At 35.0% G+C, this 23691-nt stretch overlaps 1 protein-coding gene across 1 annotated transcript in view; it reads left to right on the forward strand.

Moving 5' to 3' along the window:
* The first annotated feature begins 226 nt into the window (after positions 1 to 226).
* The window catches only part of Utp20 (UTP20 small subunit processome component), a 95971-nt gene continuing 72506 nt past the window's right edge, over positions 227 to 23691 (forward strand). Inside the window, exons 1-17 of the mRNA XM_076855007.2 lie at positions 227 to 440; positions 1321 to 1401; positions 4959 to 5025; positions 5128 to 5260; positions 5723 to 5911; positions 8249 to 8330; positions 9023 to 9160; positions 9668 to 9823; positions 10560 to 10706; positions 10785 to 10919; positions 11917 to 11994; positions 13828 to 14006; positions 17052 to 17207; positions 17344 to 17432; positions 19097 to 19202; positions 22185 to 22335; positions 23122 to 23184. Coding sequence (XP_076711122.2) covers positions 396 to 440; positions 1321 to 1401; positions 4959 to 5025; positions 5128 to 5260; positions 5723 to 5911; positions 8249 to 8330; positions 9023 to 9160; positions 9668 to 9823; positions 10560 to 10706; positions 10785 to 10919; positions 11917 to 11994; positions 13828 to 14006; positions 17052 to 17207; positions 17344 to 17432; positions 19097 to 19202; positions 22185 to 22335; positions 23122 to 23184 — 1995 coding nt within the window. The 5' untranslated portion in view covers positions 227 to 395. The remainder of the gene's footprint in view (positions 441 to 1320; positions 1402 to 4958; positions 5026 to 5127; positions 5261 to 5722; positions 5912 to 8248; positions 8331 to 9022; positions 9161 to 9667; positions 9824 to 10559; positions 10707 to 10784; positions 10920 to 11916; positions 11995 to 13827; positions 14007 to 17051; positions 17208 to 17343; positions 17433 to 19096; positions 19203 to 22184; positions 22336 to 23121; positions 23185 to 23691) is intronic.

Raw genomic sequence — 23691 nt, forward strand, 5'->3', positions numbered from 1 at the left:
TTTTTTTTTCTTTTACTTTAGAGGGCAGTGCTCCAGCACTGAGCTACGTCCCAAGCACCACGCATGTTTTCTTTTATAATAAAAACACTTATCCTGCTAATCAAGAGAAAAAAAACACCGCAGCCACGTGCAGCCAGGACAATGCGGCCCCGCCCCTCGCCCGCTTCCGACCCGTGAGAGTGCGCCTGCTCCGACGCTTCTTCCGCCCACGTGACACGCTCAGGCTCCTACCCGCTTCCAACATGGCGCTGCCCTGGGGCTCCATCCGCACGTGAGAAAGACTGGGCCACTGAGACTCGGAGAGTACCGCATGCGAGCCACTTTCTCCTGGCAGCGATAGGTTGTAGCTCTTCGACCCTTTCCGAGGCCCTCCGTGCCGCTGCCCCTCTTCAGCCATGAAGATAAAACCCATTTCCCACAAGACCGAGAACACCTACCGGGTGAGCGCGAGTGCTTGGGCCGGGAGCCGCGGGTACCTCCAGCCTCAGCTTAAGACTAGCACAGGAACTCTTGGGGCTGCAGAGTCTGGGCAGAGCGTGGGACACTTGTCAGGAGGCTCTGGCGAAAGTGGAAGATTCCGGGTGTAGTAAAAGTGGAGAGGGAAAGTTTTCAAGCTTTCGCTGACAGCTTGTGAGATTTGGGCCGTCCCGGGTTCCTTTCAGTCTAGAGTGAAATTTATTATCCTAAAATCTCCCTTGGTTTTTTATCTTTAAAAACCGAGCGGGAGAAGATAAGTGACTTCCAGCTAATGGCTACTGTAGTTCTTTTTCTGGGTGCTTCCTGGCAATTTGTTTCCAGGTTTAAAAATCACTCTTATTGCAACAACTTAGCTGGGTCCCTGCGCTTGTGTAGTGGTGTGCAATTAATAAATTCAGATAATCTAATCGTCAGCGTTTACCTAGGTTTACCAGTCTAGTATGGGAATCTTATTTGAAACGACATAGCTGGAAAAACTTAATGCAGATATACAGAAAAATTAATTATCCTCCAATAGTAATGCAGTTTTTTTGTTTAAAGTCTTGTGCCATTCATTTATTTTTATACTTACCCTTGTGTTTCATCAGTGATGCTTTCTTTTAGTTTAAAATTCGTTTATGTAGTTTATGTAGTTTATGATTGATAGAAAACACAAGTCTGAAATGCCATGCAAAGCATACATTTATTTGTAATGATTGCACATAAGGGTTTTTGAACCTTTACACTTTTTTTTTTTGGTTTCACAAGAAAATTGCCCACATATGATTATTATATAGCACTCAGATATTCAAGATGCTATAAGTACTAAATGGTAATGTATCTTAATATGCTTTCCCTCCCCAGTTTCTTACATTTGCTGAACGATTGGGGAATGTGAATATTGATATTATTCACCGTATCGATAGAACAGCAAGTTATAAGGAGGTAAGAAAATGTGATATTAGAAAGTCTTAAAGTATTTGTGATGCTTTTCCTGTATTTTTTTTCAGTGTTCTCTATTAATAAAAGTGATTTCTTTTTCAAACTATTCTTACATGAGCATGAAATGCATTAGACCTGTGCTGTCTAACACAGAAGCCATACTTGAAATGTAAAGAGCTCGTTCATATGTGGCTAGTTATTACCATATTGGACAAGTATAGATAGGGAACATTTCTTTCCATCTTTGCAGAAAGCTCTGTTGAGTGATGCTATAAAGGCAGTTGATTTGACTTGATAATCAACTGGCTTTTGTGATTCAAGCCTTTCCCTTTCTCTTGTGTATTCTGAGCACTGCTGCATATTTGTATTATTTTAAAGTGATTTTGATGAAGTCACTTTTCTCGGGCTTAGTTTCCTCTATTAAAAAAAATTGGGGGGTTAGACTACATGATTTTCCAGTTCTAATCACATTCTAACTATGTCATCCCTTTGGACAGAAATCTTCCTCATTTTACTGTATCAATTTAATTCATTATTCCTCCACTAACTAACCTTTTAAGGTCTTGTATAATATGCCTTTAACTTGAGAATTCAACTTTAGTTTTTATTCTTCATTTGGCTCTTGTCAAAGTCTACTCACTGTGTCTTTGAATGCATTGTCTCTTCTGTATAGGTTCAGTGTGTTAAATCATGTTACCTAGGTAAGCACATGATGCTTTGGGAACTCATAGTGAAGACAGAGTACCCTAAATGCTTTGAAGGTATAGAATGGGGTGTCAAAGAGGTGATCTAGACAAGATGCTACTTGAATTGAATTTCATTATTTGTATAGATTTTGGCATGGCAAGCAGGACAGGGAGCGCTATTCCAGGCTGAGGGAGAAGCCTACATAAAGGAATAGAGGCTAGGAAATGCATGTCACGTTTAAGGCAATACAAAGAAAGGATTTCATATGCCATTCATCAGCTGGCAGTCTGAAAGTTTGCTGGAGCCCCTTCGGCTGAAAAAAAAAAAAAAAGGTGTTGCTGGGGCCGCTGTGAGCCAATCATCAGCTGGCAGTCTGAAAGTTTGCTGGAGCCCCTTCGGCTGTGGCTCTCAACACCATTCTAAGTTCAGATTTTTCTTGAAGCTGTGGGAGTGAGAGACGTAAATCAAGCTTTAAGTTTTTGATCTGTTTTTAGTGTAGAGGAAAGAATGGGTCTTGACTCAGAGCAACCAGTTGTAAGGATCTGGTAGTCATTTGAATTAAGAAATTAGTATGGGATAGTTCCAGTCAAGATGGAGAGAAGGGAAGAATTCCAAAGATACTAAGGAAGTATGACCTACTGGAAATGCAGGAAAGAGGAGAATGGTGTTAAAGGTTTTGGTTCTTATAACTGGGTGATTGAGGATGTCACTTATCAAGATAGAGTTGTAGGAAGAGGAGCATGAGTTTTGGAGAGAAGATAATTTGTTGCATTTGAGACTAGTAGAATTTGATATTCAGTACCTATGGACATGAAAATGATACTATTCAAAAGATATTTGGGTATATGGATCTCGAGAATAGGTGATTTCAGAGGTAGAATTAGATTTGACATTCAGCAGATGGTTTATAGTTTAAGCCATAGAAAAGTTCAAAAGTACTAAGGGGTAGAATGTTAATTTAGAGAGCATGGGATAGGATCCTGGGCTGGGTGGTCTAGAATGGCCTCAGTCACATGATTGGCAGCTGGCTGGGGCTTGTTGGTCTTGATTCTCCTCATGCCTCTTTTTCTCCAGTAGACTAGTCTTCTCTTTATGATGGAGAATCTTTCCAAGAGAGTAAAAGTAGAAGCTGCAAAACTTCATAAAACCTTGCTTTTGGTGTCACAGTGTCTCTTTGATTGAATGTTATTGACCAGAGCAAGTCTTGAGGCCAGGCCAGATTCATGGGATTAGGAAATAGACTCCATCTCTTGGTGGGAGGAGCAGGGATGTGGTGTCATAAGTGTCTGACATGTGTCAGTCAGTATGGAATGCTAGAAATATCTTTTTCATTTAGATTTTAAACTGTAATGTTTATTTTTCTTCTACCTTGGGGGTGCTAAATAAAATTTAATGAGATTTTTCTTTTTCCTATATTCTCCTTATTTATTTTTATTTTATCTCATTTTTATCTTTTAAAATTTTCAAAGCACAATTTAATGGAAAAAAATTTTTTAAATATTTTTTTAGTTGTCAGTGAACCTTTATTTTATTTATTTATCTGTGATGCTGAGAATCAATCCCAGGGCCTCACACATGCTAGGCAAGTGTTCTACCACTGAGCCACAGCCCCAGCCCTGAAAAAATATTTTTTTGGCATGTTGTTCAGGTATGTGCCTAGGTATTTTCTGTCTCTGTCTTTCTCTCTGTATATGTATGTGTGTGTGTGTGTGTGTATGTATGTGTGTTTGCATATATATGCATACACACACATACATAAATATATATGTATATATACACATGCATGGTAATAATTTACTTATTGGCTTTATCTTTCAAAGAACAAAATAATATATACTGTGTTAATGAGATAACCAACATGTTGTGAACTTAGAAAAAACACAGTTCTCCTTATTGCTAAGGAAGTCATCATTAATGGTTCAGTATAAGTATATTCTTCCACAGTTTTCTCTCATACTCATAAACATACACCAACATTTATAGAGGTTTTTGTTTTGTAAAAATAAAAGATCCCAACATATATTTCACTATGTAACTTGGCTTTTGTCACTTTGGGAATATATCAACATTCAATATTCTCCTAGTTTAATATAAAATATAGTGGCGTTTTGTTTGTTTTGTTTTGGTTTGGTTTTTAATGCTGGGGATTGAACTTCTTTTTTAATAGCCACATAATATATTTTACTACATTTAGACTATAGTTATTCCAACAGTTTTCCTATTGTTGGACTTTTAGGCTGTTTTGTTTCCACTATAGTAGAACCGAATATACATTTTTGTACTTCATGTTTGCAGTTTTTTGTTTCAAAAAACTAGAGTTGCTAGATCAAAGGGTAAATCTATTTTTAATTTTAATAGAAATGCCAGATATCTTCGCCAAAAAGTTATAGCAGTTATTTCCAAAATCACCATGAAAGAACTGTAAAGAATCAGCACTTTTTTCTTCTGTGTCTAAACTTGCAAAAAAATAAAATAAAATAAAATAGAAAAAGAATTTTTTCCTATGTGACTATTTTGTGGGCTTTAGAGAATTATTCAATACAACCAAATCAACAAAACATTGTTTTTATTTTACTTTTATATTTTGGTGCTGGGGATTAAACCCAGGGCCTTGTGCATGGAAGGCAAACATTGTGCTACTGATTTACATTTCCAGCCTAAAACTTTGTTTTTATAAATTATCTGTTGATGCTATCATTTCTAATTGCTTTTTAAAGTGTTAGTTAACACACTTTTCAAAAACAACTAAAAAAGACTTTGAACTCTTAGTTATTGTCTTAACATATTAATATTATTATCATTATTATTATTGTTAAACTTTGTCATAGTTTTCTTGTACTTGTCTGATTAATGGACTGCTTTAATCTTGGCAGGAGGTTGAAACCTACTTCTTTGAGGGTCTGCTGAAATGGAGAGAATTAAATCTTACGGAACATTTCGGTATTTTAAATTTTGTTTTAATTTGTACTTTATATGTTCAAAACAGCTAAATAATAATGTGATGGAAAGCAGAACACATTCCTTTCTCTTTTTTTCACCCAGGCAAATTTTACAAAGAAGTTATTGGCAAATGCCAATCATTTAATCAGTTGGTCTATCATCAAAATGAGATTGTTCAGAGTTTGAAGACTCACCTGCAAATTAAGAACAGTTTTGCCTACCAACCCCTTTTGGAGTAAGTAACATCTTGAGAGAAAATTTGATGATATTTTTTTAATTTTTAAGAGAGATTGTGTTTTATAGCTGCACATGCCTTGGATCAGATATTTGTAATTTAGAAACAAGAAGAATTTACCTTTCCTGTTAGATCAGAATATCAGGAAAATGTGCATTATCATTAAACAGAATCCTAGGTGTGTAATTTTGCATTTGTCATGTACTCCTAAAAGAACCCCATTTTTTTTTTTTTTTAAATACTATGGAAGCAGGTAGCTACAACCTTGAAGGAATGCACCTTCTGACCTGATTTTTTTGTTGAACACTTTAAGATCTGAAGAATTTTGTATCTCTTAAGACTTGATTTAGAAGTATTTTGAATTAATTAATCTGATGATCATAGGTAATCTATCATCATATAGATTTATAGCCTTTATTTAAAAAAAAAATACATAATCAGTTTCTTCTTTTTTAAATTCAGTTTGGTTGTACAGTTGGCACGAGATCTGCAGATGGATTTCTATCCACACTTTCAAGATTTTTTCCTGACCATCACATCTATCCTAGAGACCCAGGACACCGAATTGTTAGAATGGGCTTTTACCTCACTGTCATATCTTTACAAGTACCTGTGGAGATTGATGGTGAAGGACATGTCCAATATATACAGGTGACCCTTTTCTCTCTCCAGTATGTTTTTTTATTTATATTTCTCTTCTGTCTGATCGCTTCCTGACTCTAAACTACCTTTGCAGCTTGATGCCTAATTATTTCCTTATATAGAGTTGATTTGCCAGCCAAAGTGACTCATTATCTAGTCTAGCAATCTGCGTTGAATTTTTCTTATTTATATTGACCTAACCTTCTCTCATCTACAACTATTGAAATTATACCCAGTCATCCAAACCTAACTTGGATTTCATAATTTCCACAAATATTCCCAGGCACCTTTACCAGAAGTGAAAGCATTTGTTTATTATCATTTATAAAATGAAAAGCTTTCATTTTAACTATTTGTAGTAAAACCCATGATTTATAGATTTATAATAAATAAAACCCATGAACTCTTTAAGAATCCTGTCTTAAACTTTTATTTACCCAGCTACCATTATGCTTACTAAGCCAAAAGAGATACCCAGTATTTTTGAGCTTATGTAGATAGGGAAGGAGAATGACTTCCATGGTAGCATTTTAAGGAAAGATTATTATCTGTTTAAATTTGGTATTTGATGGGATTTGGTCTCCTGATTGTTTCAACGTGGTAATCGCCACAGGAATACTTAAGATCAGCGGTCAACTGTTTACCCGATATCAGAAAGTGTGGGTATGGAACAAAGAATGAGAAAGAAGTATTTTTCTACTCTTGACTAGTTCTCTATTAAGCTTTGAATAAAATGATTAAAAGCCAAGATTTGTGTCATTAACAACCTCTGAGGTTTTTAGGGGAGTATAGTTTATTTGGTTTTATAACTTCAGCTGTCATAAAAACTATTACTTTTATGTCTCCTAAGAAAAGTTCTTTAATTCTAAATTTATTTGCTTTCAGTGTGTGACATCTTCAATGGCCTGGATATTTTTACTTGAATATTGTTAAAATCAGGTTTTTAACACATCTCTGTTCACACCGTCTTTTCTTACCTTTTATTTATTCGTGTGCTCATAAATATGAACTAAGGGCATACCTTGTACCAATTCCCATTTGGTTGCCCATTTTTTATCAGTTATACTGACAGTCTTCCTGTATAACACCTTGAAAGCATATTTGACACAGTCATCTTCAAGGACTCTAAATCCACTTGCTGCTGTTATGTACACACGTACTCTGAGTATTTACTGAATGCTCTCTGCTTGGAAGGCACTTGAGATATGGTCACTAATAAAAGATGAAAATCCCTCTTCTCACCAAGACATTTTAATGGGGGAGAAACATCTGGGGTATATGCCTGGCATGTTCAATGAAGAACATGAATAATAATAAGAACAATTAGGTGATGTCAGAGTACTAGTAGATGGGGGCCAATTCATGGTGGGTCTTGTGGACTACTGTAAGATTTTTTATTTCATTGCAGCAGATACTTTAATGTCTCTTGGGTCTATCCTTTACCATTTTCCTCTATCATCAGCCCAAGTTTGCATGATGTTATCAGCTTTCCAAGTGGATTACATGTCTCTCCCCCCCTCCCCTTTATTTTATCCTTTCTTTTGCTCCCAAATTAATCTTTCTGAAAGTATTTGTTATTTAGCCATTATTTATTAGTACCTGCTGTGAGTAAGAAGTTATTGGAAACTAGGAATATGGCCAAAAAGAGAGAGAGAGACATATTCCATGCTCTTCCATATTAGAGAGGTCAATATATGTAAGTAATTTGTTATAGCTGCATGGATATGTGACCTTCAGCAGGTTACTTAGTCTTTCTGTCTCAGTTTCATTATCTGTAGAATGAGAGTAATAATAGTACTCATCTCATAGAATTCTTGTGCTGATTAAATGAAAGTAACACAGAGTAAGTTCTTGCGTAGAGGTAAGTTAGAGTTCAAATTAATCTGCTTGGTGTTCACAGCTGTTTACCTGAGTAACTTTTTCTGCAGCTTTTTTCAGCCTCCCACCTTTATTCTCCCCCAGCCTCTGCATCTCACCACCAACATTCTTCCTCTTTGAGACAGAATAGCCTCCTTATTATTTCTTGACCATGATCAATGCTGCCTATTCTGTCTTTATTCTTCTGTTTATCCTAACATTCCCTACAGAATTTCTGTCATTCAGAACTCACTGCTAGTTTTAGCTTTTCATGGAGTCTTTGCTATAAGACCAGCACCACTGAATGTGGGACTCTCAAGTCTTGCGTTTGACATGTCAAATCTCCCAGTAATTAAGATGTTAAACTTGTGTTATACCTCTTAGGTATTCCTTGCATGCTTAGCACAGTGTTAGTTTTATTTCTGACGTGTAGTATAACTTTATTAGAGTTAAATGGTTAATAAATTGTCTTATTTTTCTCATTTACAGCATGTATAGTACACTCCTGGCTCATAAAAAACTACACATAAGAAATTTTGCTGCTGAAAGCTTTACATTTTTGATGAGAAAGGTTAGTTTGATGTTTTATATATTTGCTGCTAGTTGATCATCGAGAATCTGATGACCAGAAGTAGACACTTTGTAATAATATGGCTATTATGGACTAACTTTTTAAAATACGTAGACAAACCTGATACTACTTTGACTATATCTGTAAAGTTTAGTCTTTGCTCACTAATTAATTTGATGTAATTTGGGGTCACTCTTGTTATTTAGGTTTTTGGTAACTTTCTGTGTGTATATTTCAAAAGTATTTTCAAATTCAAATCCGTAATACATTCACAGTAAGATGAACAGGAAGTTGTGTAACAGTTTCCTTGAAAAATGGTAGCGTAGTGTGATTTGTGTTTTTCTAAAAATTTCCCTAGTAAATTTTAGACGGGTTTTGTAACAAAAAAAAACCCAAAAAACATAGGTATCACATTTCTTCCACACTCATAAAATACAAATATATGATTTGCTTTAAATCATAGAATGTTGCCTTATGTAGTTTTTTGGGTAGGTATCTTCTTATCATACTAGTGAATTCATCACTCCTCTATGTGATTGTACAAATGAGAGTACACTATTGTAGTAACTCAAGAACATTACAAATTTTTGTTTGCTAAGTATGTTTAAATAAGAATATGTAGAATAGGAAGTAAGATTTCTTCATTTGAATGTATTTTTGTTGAAAATATACTTTTTCATTTTATATTTTAGGTCTCTGATAAAAATGCACTTTTCAATTTAATGTTCCTTGATCTTAATGACCATCCAGAAAAAGTGGAAGGTGTTGGGCAGTTGCTCTTTGAAATGTGCAAAGGAGTTAGAAATATGTTTCACTCCTGTACAGGCCAGGTAATTAATGATGGGAAGTTGTGGGTGGGGTCTATGTAAAAGGATTAAAGAGAAAAATAGAGAAGAATTAGGCAAATGTTATGGTAGAAGGATAGATAACCTAGAACAAATACAAAGCACTAAGTGGGAAAATTAGAGGGTTAATAACATTGCTTCCTGCTGTAGGCCCTAGGTACTTTTTTTGATTCTAATTAGTTATACTTGAGAGTAGAATGCTTTCCGACACGTCAACCCTGGGTATGTTTACTTTCAGAGTCATTTCTATCTTCTTCATTGTGGATAGTAGGAGGTAATAATACAGATATCAATGGGCACAAGTAGGTAGAGAGGGTCAGTTGTACAATAAAATTCCCCACCCTAGTTTGGGAATTCCTAGGGACACAGTTAACCATCAAAGCTCCCATATCCTTGGTAATTCTTGAACAGATTTTTAAGGTAGCTAATTTAGAATGCTAAATCACAGTTTAATACTTAAAAATAATTTAAATTGTTCTTGTATTACTACAGGCAGTGAAACTAATTTTGCAAAAACTAGGACCAGTTACTGAAACAGAAACTCAATTACCATGGATTTTAGTTGGAGAAACACTCAAAAACATGGCCAAATCCACTGTATTCCACATCTACAAGGAACATTTTGGTACATTTTTTGACTGTTTGCAAGTGAGTTCTAAGTTTTAAAGATGGGTATATAATAAGAAGTGTTGAGTTTTTTGTTGTTGTTCTGAGTCTATCAGAGCACTCTTCTACATACATTTTAAGATTTTCCTTTCCATTACCCTTAGTACTCTTTTTATTTGATATGATGTCTTGAGATACAGTGATGTATAGTGTTATAAGAACCTTTGGACACACCTGTAACCCCAGCTGCTTGGGAGACTGAGGCAGGAGGATTGTAAGTTCAAAGCCGGCCTCGGCAACTTAGTGGGATCCATCTCAAAATAAAAATAATTAATTAAAAAGTTCTAGAGATGTGGCCCAGTGATACCTGGCTTCAATCTCTGATACCACCACCCCCCCCCCCCCAGAAAATAAAAAAAAAAGAGAGAGGCTCTGGATCCACACTGTCTGTTTAAATCTTGGCTCCACCACTTACTACTAGTGTAATTTGGGGAAGTTAATTTAAATCTCTATTCCTCAGTCTCATGTGATCAGTAAGGATGTTGTCAATATTCTTTACTTCAGGGTTGCTGTGAAAATGCTAATTACTTCAAAGAATTAAGAATTGATCATTCAGTAAATGGTAGCTCTCATTATCTAGTGTATCCCCATAAATGTCTTTTCCTTCCAAAGCAAAAGAATGAAAAAGTTCAAATAGGTCACAACATTTTCATTATTGGATGAAAAATTGAGTTTAGTATCTTTCAGTCATTTTCTCTGTTAAATCCATTGTTTGTAGGAATCACTCCTGGATCTACATAACAAAGTAACAAAAAAGAACTGTTATGAAAGTTCTGAACAGATTAAAAGGTTATTAGAAATATATCTGATACTTGTGAAACATGGAAATGGATCAAAGGTAACTGAACCCACTGATGTGTGTAAGGTGAGTTCCCAACTTAATATGTTTAAAAGCTTGTTGATTAAAAGTGGATTTTATATTGTTTTTCTTTTATCTTTGCAGGTACTGTCTGAAACATTACAAATACCCAATCTCTCCACATCTTGCTGGGAAACTCTCTTGGATGTAACTTCTGCTTTGATTCTCGGTGAAAATGTTTTGTTGCCGGAGACCCTCATCAGAGAAACTATAGAAAAAGTAATTTATTTCAACAAATATTAATTGAGTAGTTAATAACATGTTTAGCATCGAGTAAGCCTGCTGGGGAATACAAATGAAGCATGACAAAGGCTCTGTCCTCAAGGAATTTATAATCTTGTTAGAAAGACATGTTGTATGCTGTAATGGAAATAAAGTGGGGTAAAAGCTAAATCTCTAGAGCAAATATTTAGTGAACATGGATAGCTTACTATGTATGAACTAGGTGTTCCAGGGATAACCCTGTAATCCCTACAGTTTGTGATGTTAGAGAATGGGCCTGGGAGTCAGTAGTTAAAATCTAGAGAATTGATTTGTTTGAGATACATATTGGATTATAACCATTAATTCTGCCTCGGATTGAGGAACAGAGAAAACATTTTTGAAGATTTATATTTGAAATAGTCCTTGAAGGTTCTGTAGTGTTCTGCCAGTCATAAGAGTTTAAAAACACTAAGAAGGGACAGCAAAGACCTGTATTGAGAAATGTGTATAGTCTGGGCACATGGACACTTGATGAAGTGTGATGTGATAGCCACAAAGCTCTGTTCAGCTTTGGAAAAATAAGTTGGGTTTTATCTTACAAGTCACGGTGAACCCTGGAAGAATTCTAAGCAGGGGCATGATTCGAAGAGACTGACATTTTAGTGATTTTTGAGAGATGGTTTGGAGGGAAGTGTGATTGAAAATGGATATATTAGATGCTTTCTAGGATCACATAATGCAGCTGGACACATTTGAAAAGGTTAGGATCATGCTTTTTGCCCTTTTGCAATTTTGTGGAGCTGGAGAAAATCCTTCCTTAGGCAGGGCCTCTATCATTGATAAAACAATGCCCCTTGCATCTGTGTCAGTTCCTTTGGAGAAGGCTGAGCCTTGGAATAGCATGCTGGTTGATGTGCCCTCCATTCCCTTAGTGTATTCACTTTCTTGGGGGTAAAGGGGAAGGTATTCTCTAATTATACTTAAATTAATAGCTTTTACCCGTGGTTTGCAGATTTTTGAGAGCACATTGGAAAGACGTTTAATTTTGGATTTTTCTGAAGTCATGTTTGCTATGAAGCAGTTTGAGCAGGTGAGCAAGATACTAAGTTTTGAGTATTCCTTGAACCTGTCGTGATAAAATAACCAAATTTGAAATTCTATGATTTTTTGTTTTTGGAGAGAAATAGACTTAGTGTTCGATGTTTTAGTCAGCTTCTTATTTTAAAGAAATTATATTCAGTTCTGGTTTACAGGTAAAACTTTATTCCATATGCTAAAGCATTTAAAATGATATATAGCAACCAATCTGTTTTTAATAATTTTTAAGCTAGTTATAAAATCATGCAGTAAAATTGGAAAAACCAGTTTAAGAAACTTTTAGGTGAATTTGAAGCATAAAAAATAGTATCTGAAATAGCTTGTCTTGGAGGAAGATCGAAAGTTTATTTCATTGCTTCAAAAGAAATACCTGATGGAACAAATCCTTTTGTCAAATCCGGAGTTTATTTTGCCTGTTACCTCTTATGGCCATCAAATATTTGCCACATCCTGTAACTAATAACCTTGCAGTATACTTACTGTCTGCTGGAGACAAAGGTAGAATTGATAGTTATAATTCAAAGACCTGTTGTATTAATTCTTAATAATATATAATTTTATTTGACTAAAAACTGAAGGGGAAAAAAAAAAAAACACCTCTATTGTTCATGTCCTAGATCTCATTTCTGATCCATGTGGACTTTATCTCACTCTTGATTTCTTAGCAACTATGTCTTTTCTTCTTCCATTTTCCTCCAGACCTTCGTTTATTTGTTTGTTTTTGTTTTTAATCATTTTTATGTAATTTAAAATAGTGGCATACATCTAAAGATAGTCATTTGTCCTCCACATTCACTTTACCAGCACCGACCACTATGAATGATTTTTGCTATTTTTTTCTGGCATTTGCTTTATATTTTTGGGTCATCTGAATATACTACTTTTCCTTAGTTTGTTAATTTTTGTCCTAATCTGTAGAATTCTTCATATAGTAAATGGATAAAAAAAAGTAAATCATCTTTATGATAGAGTTACATTACAGGTTTTGGTTGAACCACATAGTTTCTGTAAACAAAGAGTGTTTATGATTACGTATCATTTTTTGCATGCCTTTGTATTTTTCCTGAAGTTAGTAATTACTTTATCTTTTAAAAACTAGAGTCTGTCTGCCAGCATCATTGTAAATACCTGTTACATGGCAAACTGTCAGAGAATTTAGCAGTTCAGTCAGTTCTTTTTACAATTCATTCTGAATGGGTTGCTTTCTTAACCCACTACACAGATGTTATAATAGGATGTCCTTTTCCTTCTCAATCCTGTTTCCTGGATCCCAGATTTCCTTCTTATTACAGTTTATTCTCTTATTTTAATGAACTATATTTTCCAGGGGTTCCCAAGAATGGTAAATGGAGGTAAAAGTTTTAAGATTTAGCACATCTGATTAATTAAAACAACCAACTATGGGTAAATGGCAGAAAGTTCAGTAGAGGGAAGGAGAAAGGAGTGGGGAAGGGGAAGGGGCAGTCCTGAGGTCTGGATTAGAATGAAATATTCTGTGTTTGTATAATTTTATCAAAATGGATTTTAATGTTATGTATTAAAAAAACCCATTAAAATAAAAGATTTAGTACATCTGAAATTCTCTCCTTACAATACATTTTTAAAGCTGGTTATAGAATTCTAGATTGTAAATCATTTTCCTTCACAGTTTTTAGGGTATTGCATTGTCTTCTTTCATTGTTCCTATGGAGAATTTTAATGCTACTAGGATTCCTGCTCCTTTGTTTATAAATTCATGGTTTTTTGAAATGTTATGATTTTTTCTTTTTTACGCATTCTAGAATTTTTATCTGTTAACAGGTGTGATTTTCTTTCTTGTCTTTAGCTTTTTCTGCCAAGTTTTCTCTTATATATTGAGAATTGCTTCTTAATTGATGACAATGTGGTCAAAGATGAAACCCTGGCTATTTTGGCCAAGCTTATTCTGAACAAAGCAGCACCTCCCACTGCTGGCTCCATGGCGATTGAAAAGTATCCTCTTGTTTTCTCACAGCAGACGGTGGGGTGAGTTCTCTAAGTCTGTTTCTGTAATGTTGGTAAGATTACCTTTTTAAATATAATGCACCAAGAATGCTGTAAAAAATGAAGCTGTATATGTTTTAACATATATAATGATAGATAAATATCAATGATTATATATAAATAAGTAATACATAATATGTAGAAAAAGCAAGTTGTACATATAGTATGCATAACATGATCTCATTTCATAGTTTTCCTCCTCCCATACTGCACTCTTAATTTTCTAGCTATAAAATAAGTTTTGAGATTTTTAAGTAAAAATTCTCATTATTCCTCTTTGTCAGAATTGTTTTAGTTATTCCTATTCCTTTTGCTTTTCTATGTCTACAGAAAAACTTTGCTGGAATTTTGTAAAGAATTGCATTAAGCCTTTTGATCAATTTGGGGAGAATTAACATCTCCCCAAGGATACAAAGACTGTTAATTTTGTTTTGTGTTGTCAGATGGTGAGAGGAAAAATGAAGTGATTGTTCATTTTTAAATTTTATACTTTTGCCTTATTTAAGTTGTTTAAAGGACTATGAATTACTTTCTTAATTTCATTCAAAACAGGTTGAACCCTTTAGAAGTTAAAAACAATCCATTTAAATATGTGAGAGGATTCAGCTTATCGTTTTACAAATAGTCAGGTGAATAAGCTTCTAGAAACTGTAGGTTAGGAAATGGGTTCCCTTGTAATTCCTTTGTGTTTACATTTGGTTTCATGTCTGTTGGATTAGTTTGATCTGTTCTGTGTTTATGGTTTGCTTTGAGGTAGTCAGAGGAAGTGCACATGTGTTGAGTTTGTGCTGATCACTCAGCTTCAAAATTTCACAGCATCCATTGAAGTGGGAGATACTGTCTCCATAGTCACATAGCAGTTAGCTTTTAACTTGAGATTCTGAGGGAACCCATCTCTTTTAACACCTACTTACATCTTCTGCCTACCTTAAACCTATCTTTATTAAAATGTGCCAACAGAATTTTAGTGTTTTAATTGACTGAACTCCAATTCTTGAGGAGTGGGTAATGAGTAACTCCTATAGAATTATCTTTTTGAACCTTTTCTCTTGATTTTGCAACCTCAAACCAATCTCTAGCAGGCCCATTCCTTGCAAGTGGCCACAATTATGGTGTTTTCATTATGGGAATGAAGTTGCTTTGTTGGTTGAATTCCTTAAAGCCAAGGCACTAATGGGACTGGATGTCAGACCTTCTCACACTGTTATCTCAACCCTCTCAATTCCTCCTGAGAAGGTCACATGGTAAAATCAATAAATAAATTGGATGTATTAATTGAAGGCAAGGGCTTCAACTTCCTTGTCTGTCTGAGAAAATATTCCTCTGCTACTCACCCTCCCATGCCCCGGAGATATGGTATGTGTAAATGGTCACTTTTGTCTTGATTCCTTCTGTGAATAGTTTTAAATAATTGTTTCAGTAGTCTAGCAATAGTCCACTCATCAAGTTTGTTGAAGATAAAAAAGATAATTAATGTGAAAATGCTTTTCAGAGTATTCTGTTATTTGATAAATATTTATAGTATCAGGTAATGTTGGAGACACTGGTATACAACAATGAGTAAGAAAAAGATTCCTTTTGCTGGGAGGTAATATTCTATGGGAAGGGACAGAATGAGGCAGATAAGCCCAGAAGCAAGATGATTATAGATAGTGATAAAAAGGAGCATGAAGGAGGCACTCAGTATTCCTTTCTGGAGCAAGAATGTTTGGGCTGAGAAGGATTCAGCCTTGGAGGGAGCCAAATGAAAGACTTCCAGGCGGAGGGAAGAGTTATTACAAAGACTTTGGGAAAGGAATAAATTCAGCTTATTTCAGAAAGAGAAAGTCTCTGTGGGTAAAGAGCTCTAGAGAAGGAAGGGAGTGGATGACAGGAGTTGAGGGAGGTAAGAAAGGGTCAGATCACATAGAACCTTAACACAACAGAGGAACTCATGGCAGGTATGAAAAAGGTGGGGAATGACATGGCAACTAATCATTCTTTTTTTCCTTCTTTTTTAAAAAACATCTTAATAATTTGTAAGATTTTTGTAGATTGTTGATTCACGGTTACTGCCAAAAAAATTATACATCAAGATGTGGTAACTTTAAGTAGCTGACCTTTAAAATTAACCATTTATTATAATTTCCTATCATTCAGTATCCTGATATGTATGAAACTAAATGAGAATGTGACTTTTTGATTAATTGTAATAATAAAAAGGGCATAGGAGTAAAAAACCTGACATTTCACTTTTTTTGCATAATAAGCTAATGTAACTGGTCATGGAGGGATTGGGGTTATAGCTCAGTGGTAGAGTACTTACCAAGTATGCCTGAGGCCCTGAGTTCCATCCCCAGCACCAAAGGGAAAACAAAACAACAAAATAAACAAAACAAAAAACTAGACATTGAGGACAAATTGGAAAACAAATAATTTTCCTTTATGATAAACTTTTCTTTAGATTTCTTTCAGATAGAATTGAGGCATAGTATGAGGGCAAGAATAAAAAGAGGCTAGCAAAAATAATATAGACTAACATACCCCAAACCACATATCAGAAAATGTTATTGTGTAATAATACACAGTAAAGCAGTAGGAGATTACTTGTAAATCATAATCATTTTTGTGATATTTGTTAACTTTAGTACAGTAACTTTGTAACATTTCTGCATTTGGAAAGTTGTAAAATTCATATGAAAAATGAAAGGGAATAGAGGAAATTAGTTCATTTGAATGAATTATCCCTCCAGTTTTTAAAGACATAAATTAAGAAGTAATATCCAAAACTGAGAGAGACTTGGTTTAAGTTATGAAGCAATTGAAATGGAAAGAAGTAGAGCCAGTGGAGTTGAAAGGACCTCACAGTGAAAATCAATGGAAGGACTCACATTTGTTTAGTTACTTATATTCAACCACCACCACTAGTTCCCTCCTCCCCTGAAGTGCCACAATGAGAAGGAACCAGTGTCATTTCAAACTTTCGAGGGCAATAAGTGATTACATTGTCTCCAGTTTTAAACATTTACTTGAATTTTCATCCTATAGGTCCTACTTAAGGCAGAAGAAGACTAGATCCAAGGCAGGAAAGGAGCAGTTTCCAGTTTTGGACCATCTCTTATCTGTAATTCAGTTACCCCCAAGTAAAAATACTACTTACCTTTCACATTCTTGGGCAGCACTTGTTGTTTTACCTCACATTAGGTAAGAAAATAAACTTTTAATTTTGAAAGGAATATAGCATGTGCCTAAAATATATTAGTCGTTCTTTACCATTCTATGAAAAAGCCACTGGATGACTGTTTGAACTTTTCCCTTTTTCTCCCTACTTCTTGGACAGACCTCTTGAGAAAGAGAAGGTGATACCACTGGTTACATGCTTCATAGAATCACTTTTCATGACTGTTGACAGAGGGAGCTTCGGGAAAGGTCAGTTACAATCACCATTTGTTCTCTTTGTCTTTTCTGGCACACATAAAGTAATTGTAAACACATGTAATAGCAGAGGATAATACTAACATTGTGTTCTGACATAACTCCTTATGTGATAAATACGGAAAAAAGAGCATAAGAAGGGCATGTTTCACTTGTACCCTGTAATGTGTTGATCAAATCAAGGTGACTTGAACATAGGAAAGTCAAGTGTCAGAAGGATGCCATGGCATAGAAAACCATTCAATCCCCAGCCTGTGTCTTGCTCTATGTGTCCTTTGCCTGCCCTACCCCGGGCATACACTTCATGCTCCAGGCATTTCTTTTTCTCACCCTGAGCAACATAATATTCTCTTTGCCCTTGCACATGTGTTCCCTGTGCCTAGGGACCATTCTAGGTTTTGTCATTCATTTAACTCTTAGTTACCTTTTAAAGCTGAGCTCAGGTATAGTACCTCTAAGAAGGCCTTCCTGCCTTTTCCAAGCTGTATTGAACTGCCCTGCCCCACACCTCATTGCCTATTATATATGGGTACATCTCCCATATAAATAGCACCTTTTATTCAGTCAGTATTTGTTTGCTTTTCTCATGTATCAGGATGTACATGAGACAGCAATTTAAAAGCAAGTATTTTGTTTTATTCTAGCACAGTATTTTCTCCTAACATATACACATGGTAGTCATTTACTCACTTAAATAAGAATAGACATCTCAAGTGCTTAGCAGCCGCATTTGTCTAATAGTTACCATATTGAATTGTGGCTACAAAATAGCACAATAATTTTTAACATTGCATAAAGCTCTGTTGAATAGTCTAGAGTGTAGAGCAAGGGTTGGCCAAAAGACCAGATAATAAATATTTTAGATTTTGTAGACATGTTTTATCTTTGTTGCTTTTTTTTTTTTTTTTCCCCCTTAAGAACCCTTCAGAAATGCAAAAAGCATTCTTAGCTTACAGGCCATATAAAAACAAACTGTCTAATATATCTGACTTGTGAGCCACAGTTTATTGACCCCTCAGCTAGAAATTAAATGGGGTTTAATTAATATTAGTTGAATATATTCAAGGTAATAGCTACTGGTATGTGACTTTTTATAAATTAGAAACTAATATCAACGTGAGTCTTATACAAAGATAATTTGGCTTTTTTAAGATCTTGTGGGTTGAGTCATTACTCAGGTTGAGTGTCTCTTATCTGAAATGCTTAGGACCAGAGTGTTTTAGATTTTTTTCTGATTTTGGAATATTTACATAGGCTTCATTGGTTGAGCATTCTGACCTGAAAATCTGAAATTGGAAATGCTCCAAAACCCAGAACTTGTTGGGCATCATAGCAGTACTCAAAATGTTTCAGATTTTGGATTTTTTGGATTAGAGATGCCCAACCAGTATTTCATCCTCATCTCAATTAATGGCAAATAAGTTATTATTCTCTACTTCTAAATATATATTTACCTTAAAAAAGATAAAATATAAGGCTTGGAAACTTCTCTTTTCCTTTCTATTAATTCAGGTACCTGACAGATAATTTTTAGAAGGCACAGATTCACTTTAAAGTGAAGTTATTTGTTCTATAAGTATCAGATGTTGGATAAATAAGATACTTGATAGTTGTGTCATAGAAATAATAAGCAGTTTTTTCTGTCTTTCTGTGCTTAGGAAACTTATTTGTTCTTTGTCAAGCTGTAAGTACTCTGCTAAGTTTGGAAGAATCTTCTGAACTTCTTCATTTGGTTCCTGTGGAACGTGTAAAGAATTTAATATTGTAAGTAAGCAGATCTTTATTTGGCTTAATAATGAATAAAATATTTAAGTCTATTTTTGAGAACGTAAAATAATTGTCTATAATTCAGACATAACAAAAATTCTTCTAAGATATTTCATACATGAATTGTATTCACATAGTGAAATTTAATATTGACTTAGATTCTCCAATTAAAATAAGAATTTTTTTTACAGTCTTTAAATACAGATTCATCTTTGTGAAGGAGTATTGTTTTCTATATGTGTAAATTAAGGTGCAGTGTAAAGAGTTTATAATGGCAATTATTCCCAAATGTTACATTGCACAATGTTGAACTTTCTTAACCTCTTTAATGATTCCAACTGACACATTCCTACCACTATCATATTCTGCCCTACCATAACATAGTGTGTTTCAGAAAAATTTCCTTGTGATCTTTTTGCTGTGTACTGAAACAGTCCAGTTTATTTAATTATTTATTGTTTAAGTTAGTTTGGCTAGCCTCTGATTTTGGTAGTAGCACCTTTTATTCAGTGAGTATTTGTTTGCTTTTCTCATGTACCAGGCTGTATTCTAGGCACTGGGAAACACAGTGGAATGAAGTAGACAGAGTTCACTGCCATGGAGCTAATGTTCTAGCAAGAAGAGACACTAAACAGAACAAATAAATACAATATGTAGCAGCATGTATGAAGGTGCTAAATAATATGAAGAAAGCAGAGTAGTCTTTGGGTAGGAGAGTCTGAAGGTTAGGGTGAATAGCAGTTCTAAATAAAAAGGCCTCACATAGAAGGAGATACCTGAGAAGAAACTTGAAAGCAGGAAGGATATGGGGTCCAAGATGCTCCCTGGGGGCAATAGGTGTATAAACTTGAGCAGAAGGGGTGTATGTGGCCAAGCAGAGTGGGTGGGTAGTAGAATAAGAGGACACAGAGGTGGAAGTAGCAGACAGTATATGACCTTTAGGTAGAGGCAGGGCTTTGGCTTTTACTCTGAGTGAAAGGAGAGAATTTTTGGCAGGGGATTGATTTAAACGGGATCACTTAGTTGAGAAGATAATTAGGAGACTTATGGCAATAATTCAGAATCTCTTTACATTTGTAAATCTGGGTGAGTTGATGTTTTTCCATGGTTAATTATATTGGTTTAAATGAACTTTCTTTAGAGAGGGAATATTTATTTGAATTCACCATATTTACCATATTACATATCCCCCTTTTCTTGACTGTTGTGGTTAAAATTTCTTATCCTTTAGTCCTTGGCATAAGCAATGGAAGACGGCTAGAGTGTTTGAAACAAAGCACATGCATAGCACACTAGAATGGGGTAATTATGTCCTCTGGGAAAGGCCAGGTAGCAGTTAGCCTTAGAAGCCCATCAGAAGTGGATCCATTTTTGAGGTCAGGGTATAATCTTTCATGGTATGTACTGGGCCTTTCTCAGTGTTGTGCTATTACACTGAGTGTCTAGGTTTCACTGTCACTTCAGACTGGATTTGAAGTTTGCAACTCTGAGGCCATGGGTAAGTTAGTTGACCTTAGCTTCATTATATCTCAACAGAGGACAGTTAAAAAAGGAAAGGATAACAGTACTTACCTTGTGCAAACAAATTTGGATAATGTATGCAATAATAGTAAAAAAAAATGCATTTATTGTCTTCTAATTATATGCAAGTTGCTGTTGTGTGTACACTTTGTACATTATTAAATCCTTACAACTCTGTAAGGTGTAGTTACTTGCTTTCTCCATGGGGAACTAAAGTTTCAAATTAACACCCCGGTCTCATTTGTTATCTCCTGCATGGATCATTGTCGTAGTTGCCTAATGAGTTTCCTTACTTCTTCCCTTGTGTTACTGCTCTCTAGTCTATACCAGAAGCCAGAATGATTATTCTTTTAAATGTAAGATGATAGGTCATGTCACTCCATCGCTCACAACCTTCTAGTACAGTGCTTCTTAACTGAGAGAAATTGACTACTGGAGAGAAAATTGGACTCTTGTTTCTGGCATGTAGTGGAGAGAAGCTAGGGGTGCTACTAAGCACCATACCATGCAGAGGACACCCCCCTGCAAAGATTCAGCTGCAAATATCAATAGTACCAATATTTATTGAGAAACCCTGCTCTAGTGGTATCCAACGTCTTTATCAGATTCCTTGGGGCTCCATATGACTCCCGCTCCTAAATCTTCAGCCACTATTCTTTGTTAACTCAGTTTCAGCCAGACTGTTCTCCTTACTGTTCCCACAGACGAGCACATCTCAGGCTGTGGTGGCTTTACTTTCCCTCTTAAGATGCTCTTCTTCCAGATACGTCTTAGCTCCCTTTTTCATTCCCTTCCGTCCCTGCTTTCCATAATCTGGTCTCTGTCTAACCTCCCTCTCTGGTTACTTTTCTCCACAGCACTCATCGCTGTCATACTATTTGTTAGTTTACTTATTGGCTATCTTTCCCTGCTGGAATGCAGTTCCAGAAAGATAGAAATGTTGTCTTTTTTTTTTTTTTTAACCGCTGTATCTGCAGTGTCTAGAAAAGTCACTGGCATATAGTAAAATTCAGTAAATAATTGTTGGGTGAAGGTGGTACATAGCGATTAAGCTTGCTCAAGGTTATGCCACTGATGCATCATAGGGCTGGGTCAAGACATGGGCTGCCCTACACCAGAACTCCTCTGCTGCTCCTCTTACTAGCTCCATGCCTAGTACACAGCAGACACTTAATAAGTATTACATATCTTCTTTTTATGTGACTGTCATTTTTCAGCTGTGCATATGGAGTGAAAATAGCATTGTAATCCTTCCTTTGTCTCCACTATGTGCCCTGAACAGAGCACTCAGGGTCTCTAGGCCTCAGATTCTTCATCTATAAAATCATGATACTACATGTCCAGTAAAACTTGTCCATGCTACCTTTTATATTTCCCTCAACAGTGATAATTTTATTTTACTGTCTAAATACTCTAAGGTGTATGTGCAATTTGGGTCTTATAAATATCTCATTGCAGAACATTTCCTTCGGAGCCATCTGTATTGCTGTTGGCTGATCTCTATTATCAGAGATTGTCTTTATGTGGCTGCAAAGGGCCACTTTCTGAGGAAGCTTTGATGGAATTATTTCCCAAGTTACAAGGAAACATTTCTACTGGTATATCTAAGGTAATACTGTTTTGTGGATGTTAGCAGTCTCCATTTGTTTTTATGTGTATAGCCAGAAGTCATGAGAGCTCCTTAATCAGAAAGTGTTGCTGTGGAATGATTTCTCTTTAAAGCAAGGATTCCTAAAGATTAGCTTGCAAACTGCAGCAGAATTAGTTAGGGAGATTAATAAAAATATGAATGCCAGGTCCCCATCCCAAAAGATTCTGATTTAGTAGGGTTAGGGTGGAAATGAAAAATGTATGTGGTGTTTTAAAGCCCCCTTGATGATTCTGGTGGTCATTTGGGTGTGTGGAAATATATGAGTAGGTTACTTAGGAATAAAAATAATACTGATTTTGGTTGAACTATAAGCTTAATCAGTTCCTTGCACTTATTTACAGAAGTACTTACAGTGTTATCGTTCAGGAAAACAATATGGAATATTGGTCAGCATCGCTGTTTTAATCTGGTCTGGTCATTATATATTTTTATATATATATATATATATATATATATATATATGCTCTTTTTTGAATTAGGTGTTGATTGGCGTTGGATATGAAATAAGGGATAGAATAGGTGTCTATGACTCTGGTCAAGTGGTATCTTTTTTTTTTTTTTTTTTTAAGTTAAAAAACTTAGTTTATTTGTGAAATTTATCTCTCATTATTTTAAAAAGTATATTTGTTTGTGCTCAAAGGTAAAATTAAATTAGTATCAATATTATTTTATAAAACTTAGATCTTACTGAGTTTCTTCCTCCATATAAATTTGTAAGTGAAATACTCCTTTTACTTTCCCTAGATTCGGCTTTTGACAATAAGGATCCTAAACCATTTTGACATTCGGCTTCCGGAATTGATGGAGGTATTATAGCTGCTTGAGTGGAAGGTTTTTTTAAAAAAAAAAAAAACAATTTTACACATTTTTTTAAATTTCCAGAATGATATCTTTGCAGAAATCTAAACACTTTATAAATAGCTCATGGAAATTGATATCTTTTTGAATTCTTACTCCCACCTAACAATAAGACCACAAACAAAAATCTAGGTAATTGATGAATATTCTTTTAAACTTTTTCAGTATACATACATAATTAAAGCAGATTTTATCATGAAAGTTTTCCATGTTAGTACCTATTGTGTTACCTTATTTTTTGAAGTTTTGAATAGTATTCCACAGTTTAAAATATCTTAGTTTTTCAGTTCCCTATTTGGTGGGTAAACACTGTAGTGAATCTCCTTTCACAACCTCTGTGTAGGGTTATATATTTTATATTTCTATAATGCAAACTATTGGAATTGTATAGTAAAAGTATATATACATTTTATTTCAATCGATATTGCTAATCAATTTGAGTCACTGTGAGAATTA

Source organism: Callospermophilus lateralis, chromosome 4 (genome assembly GCF_048772815.1).
Source record: "Callospermophilus lateralis isolate mCalLat2 chromosome 4, mCalLat2.hap1, whole genome shotgun sequence".
NCBI classification, from domain to species: Eukaryota; Metazoa; Chordata; class Mammalia; order Rodentia; family Sciuridae; genus Callospermophilus; species Callospermophilus lateralis.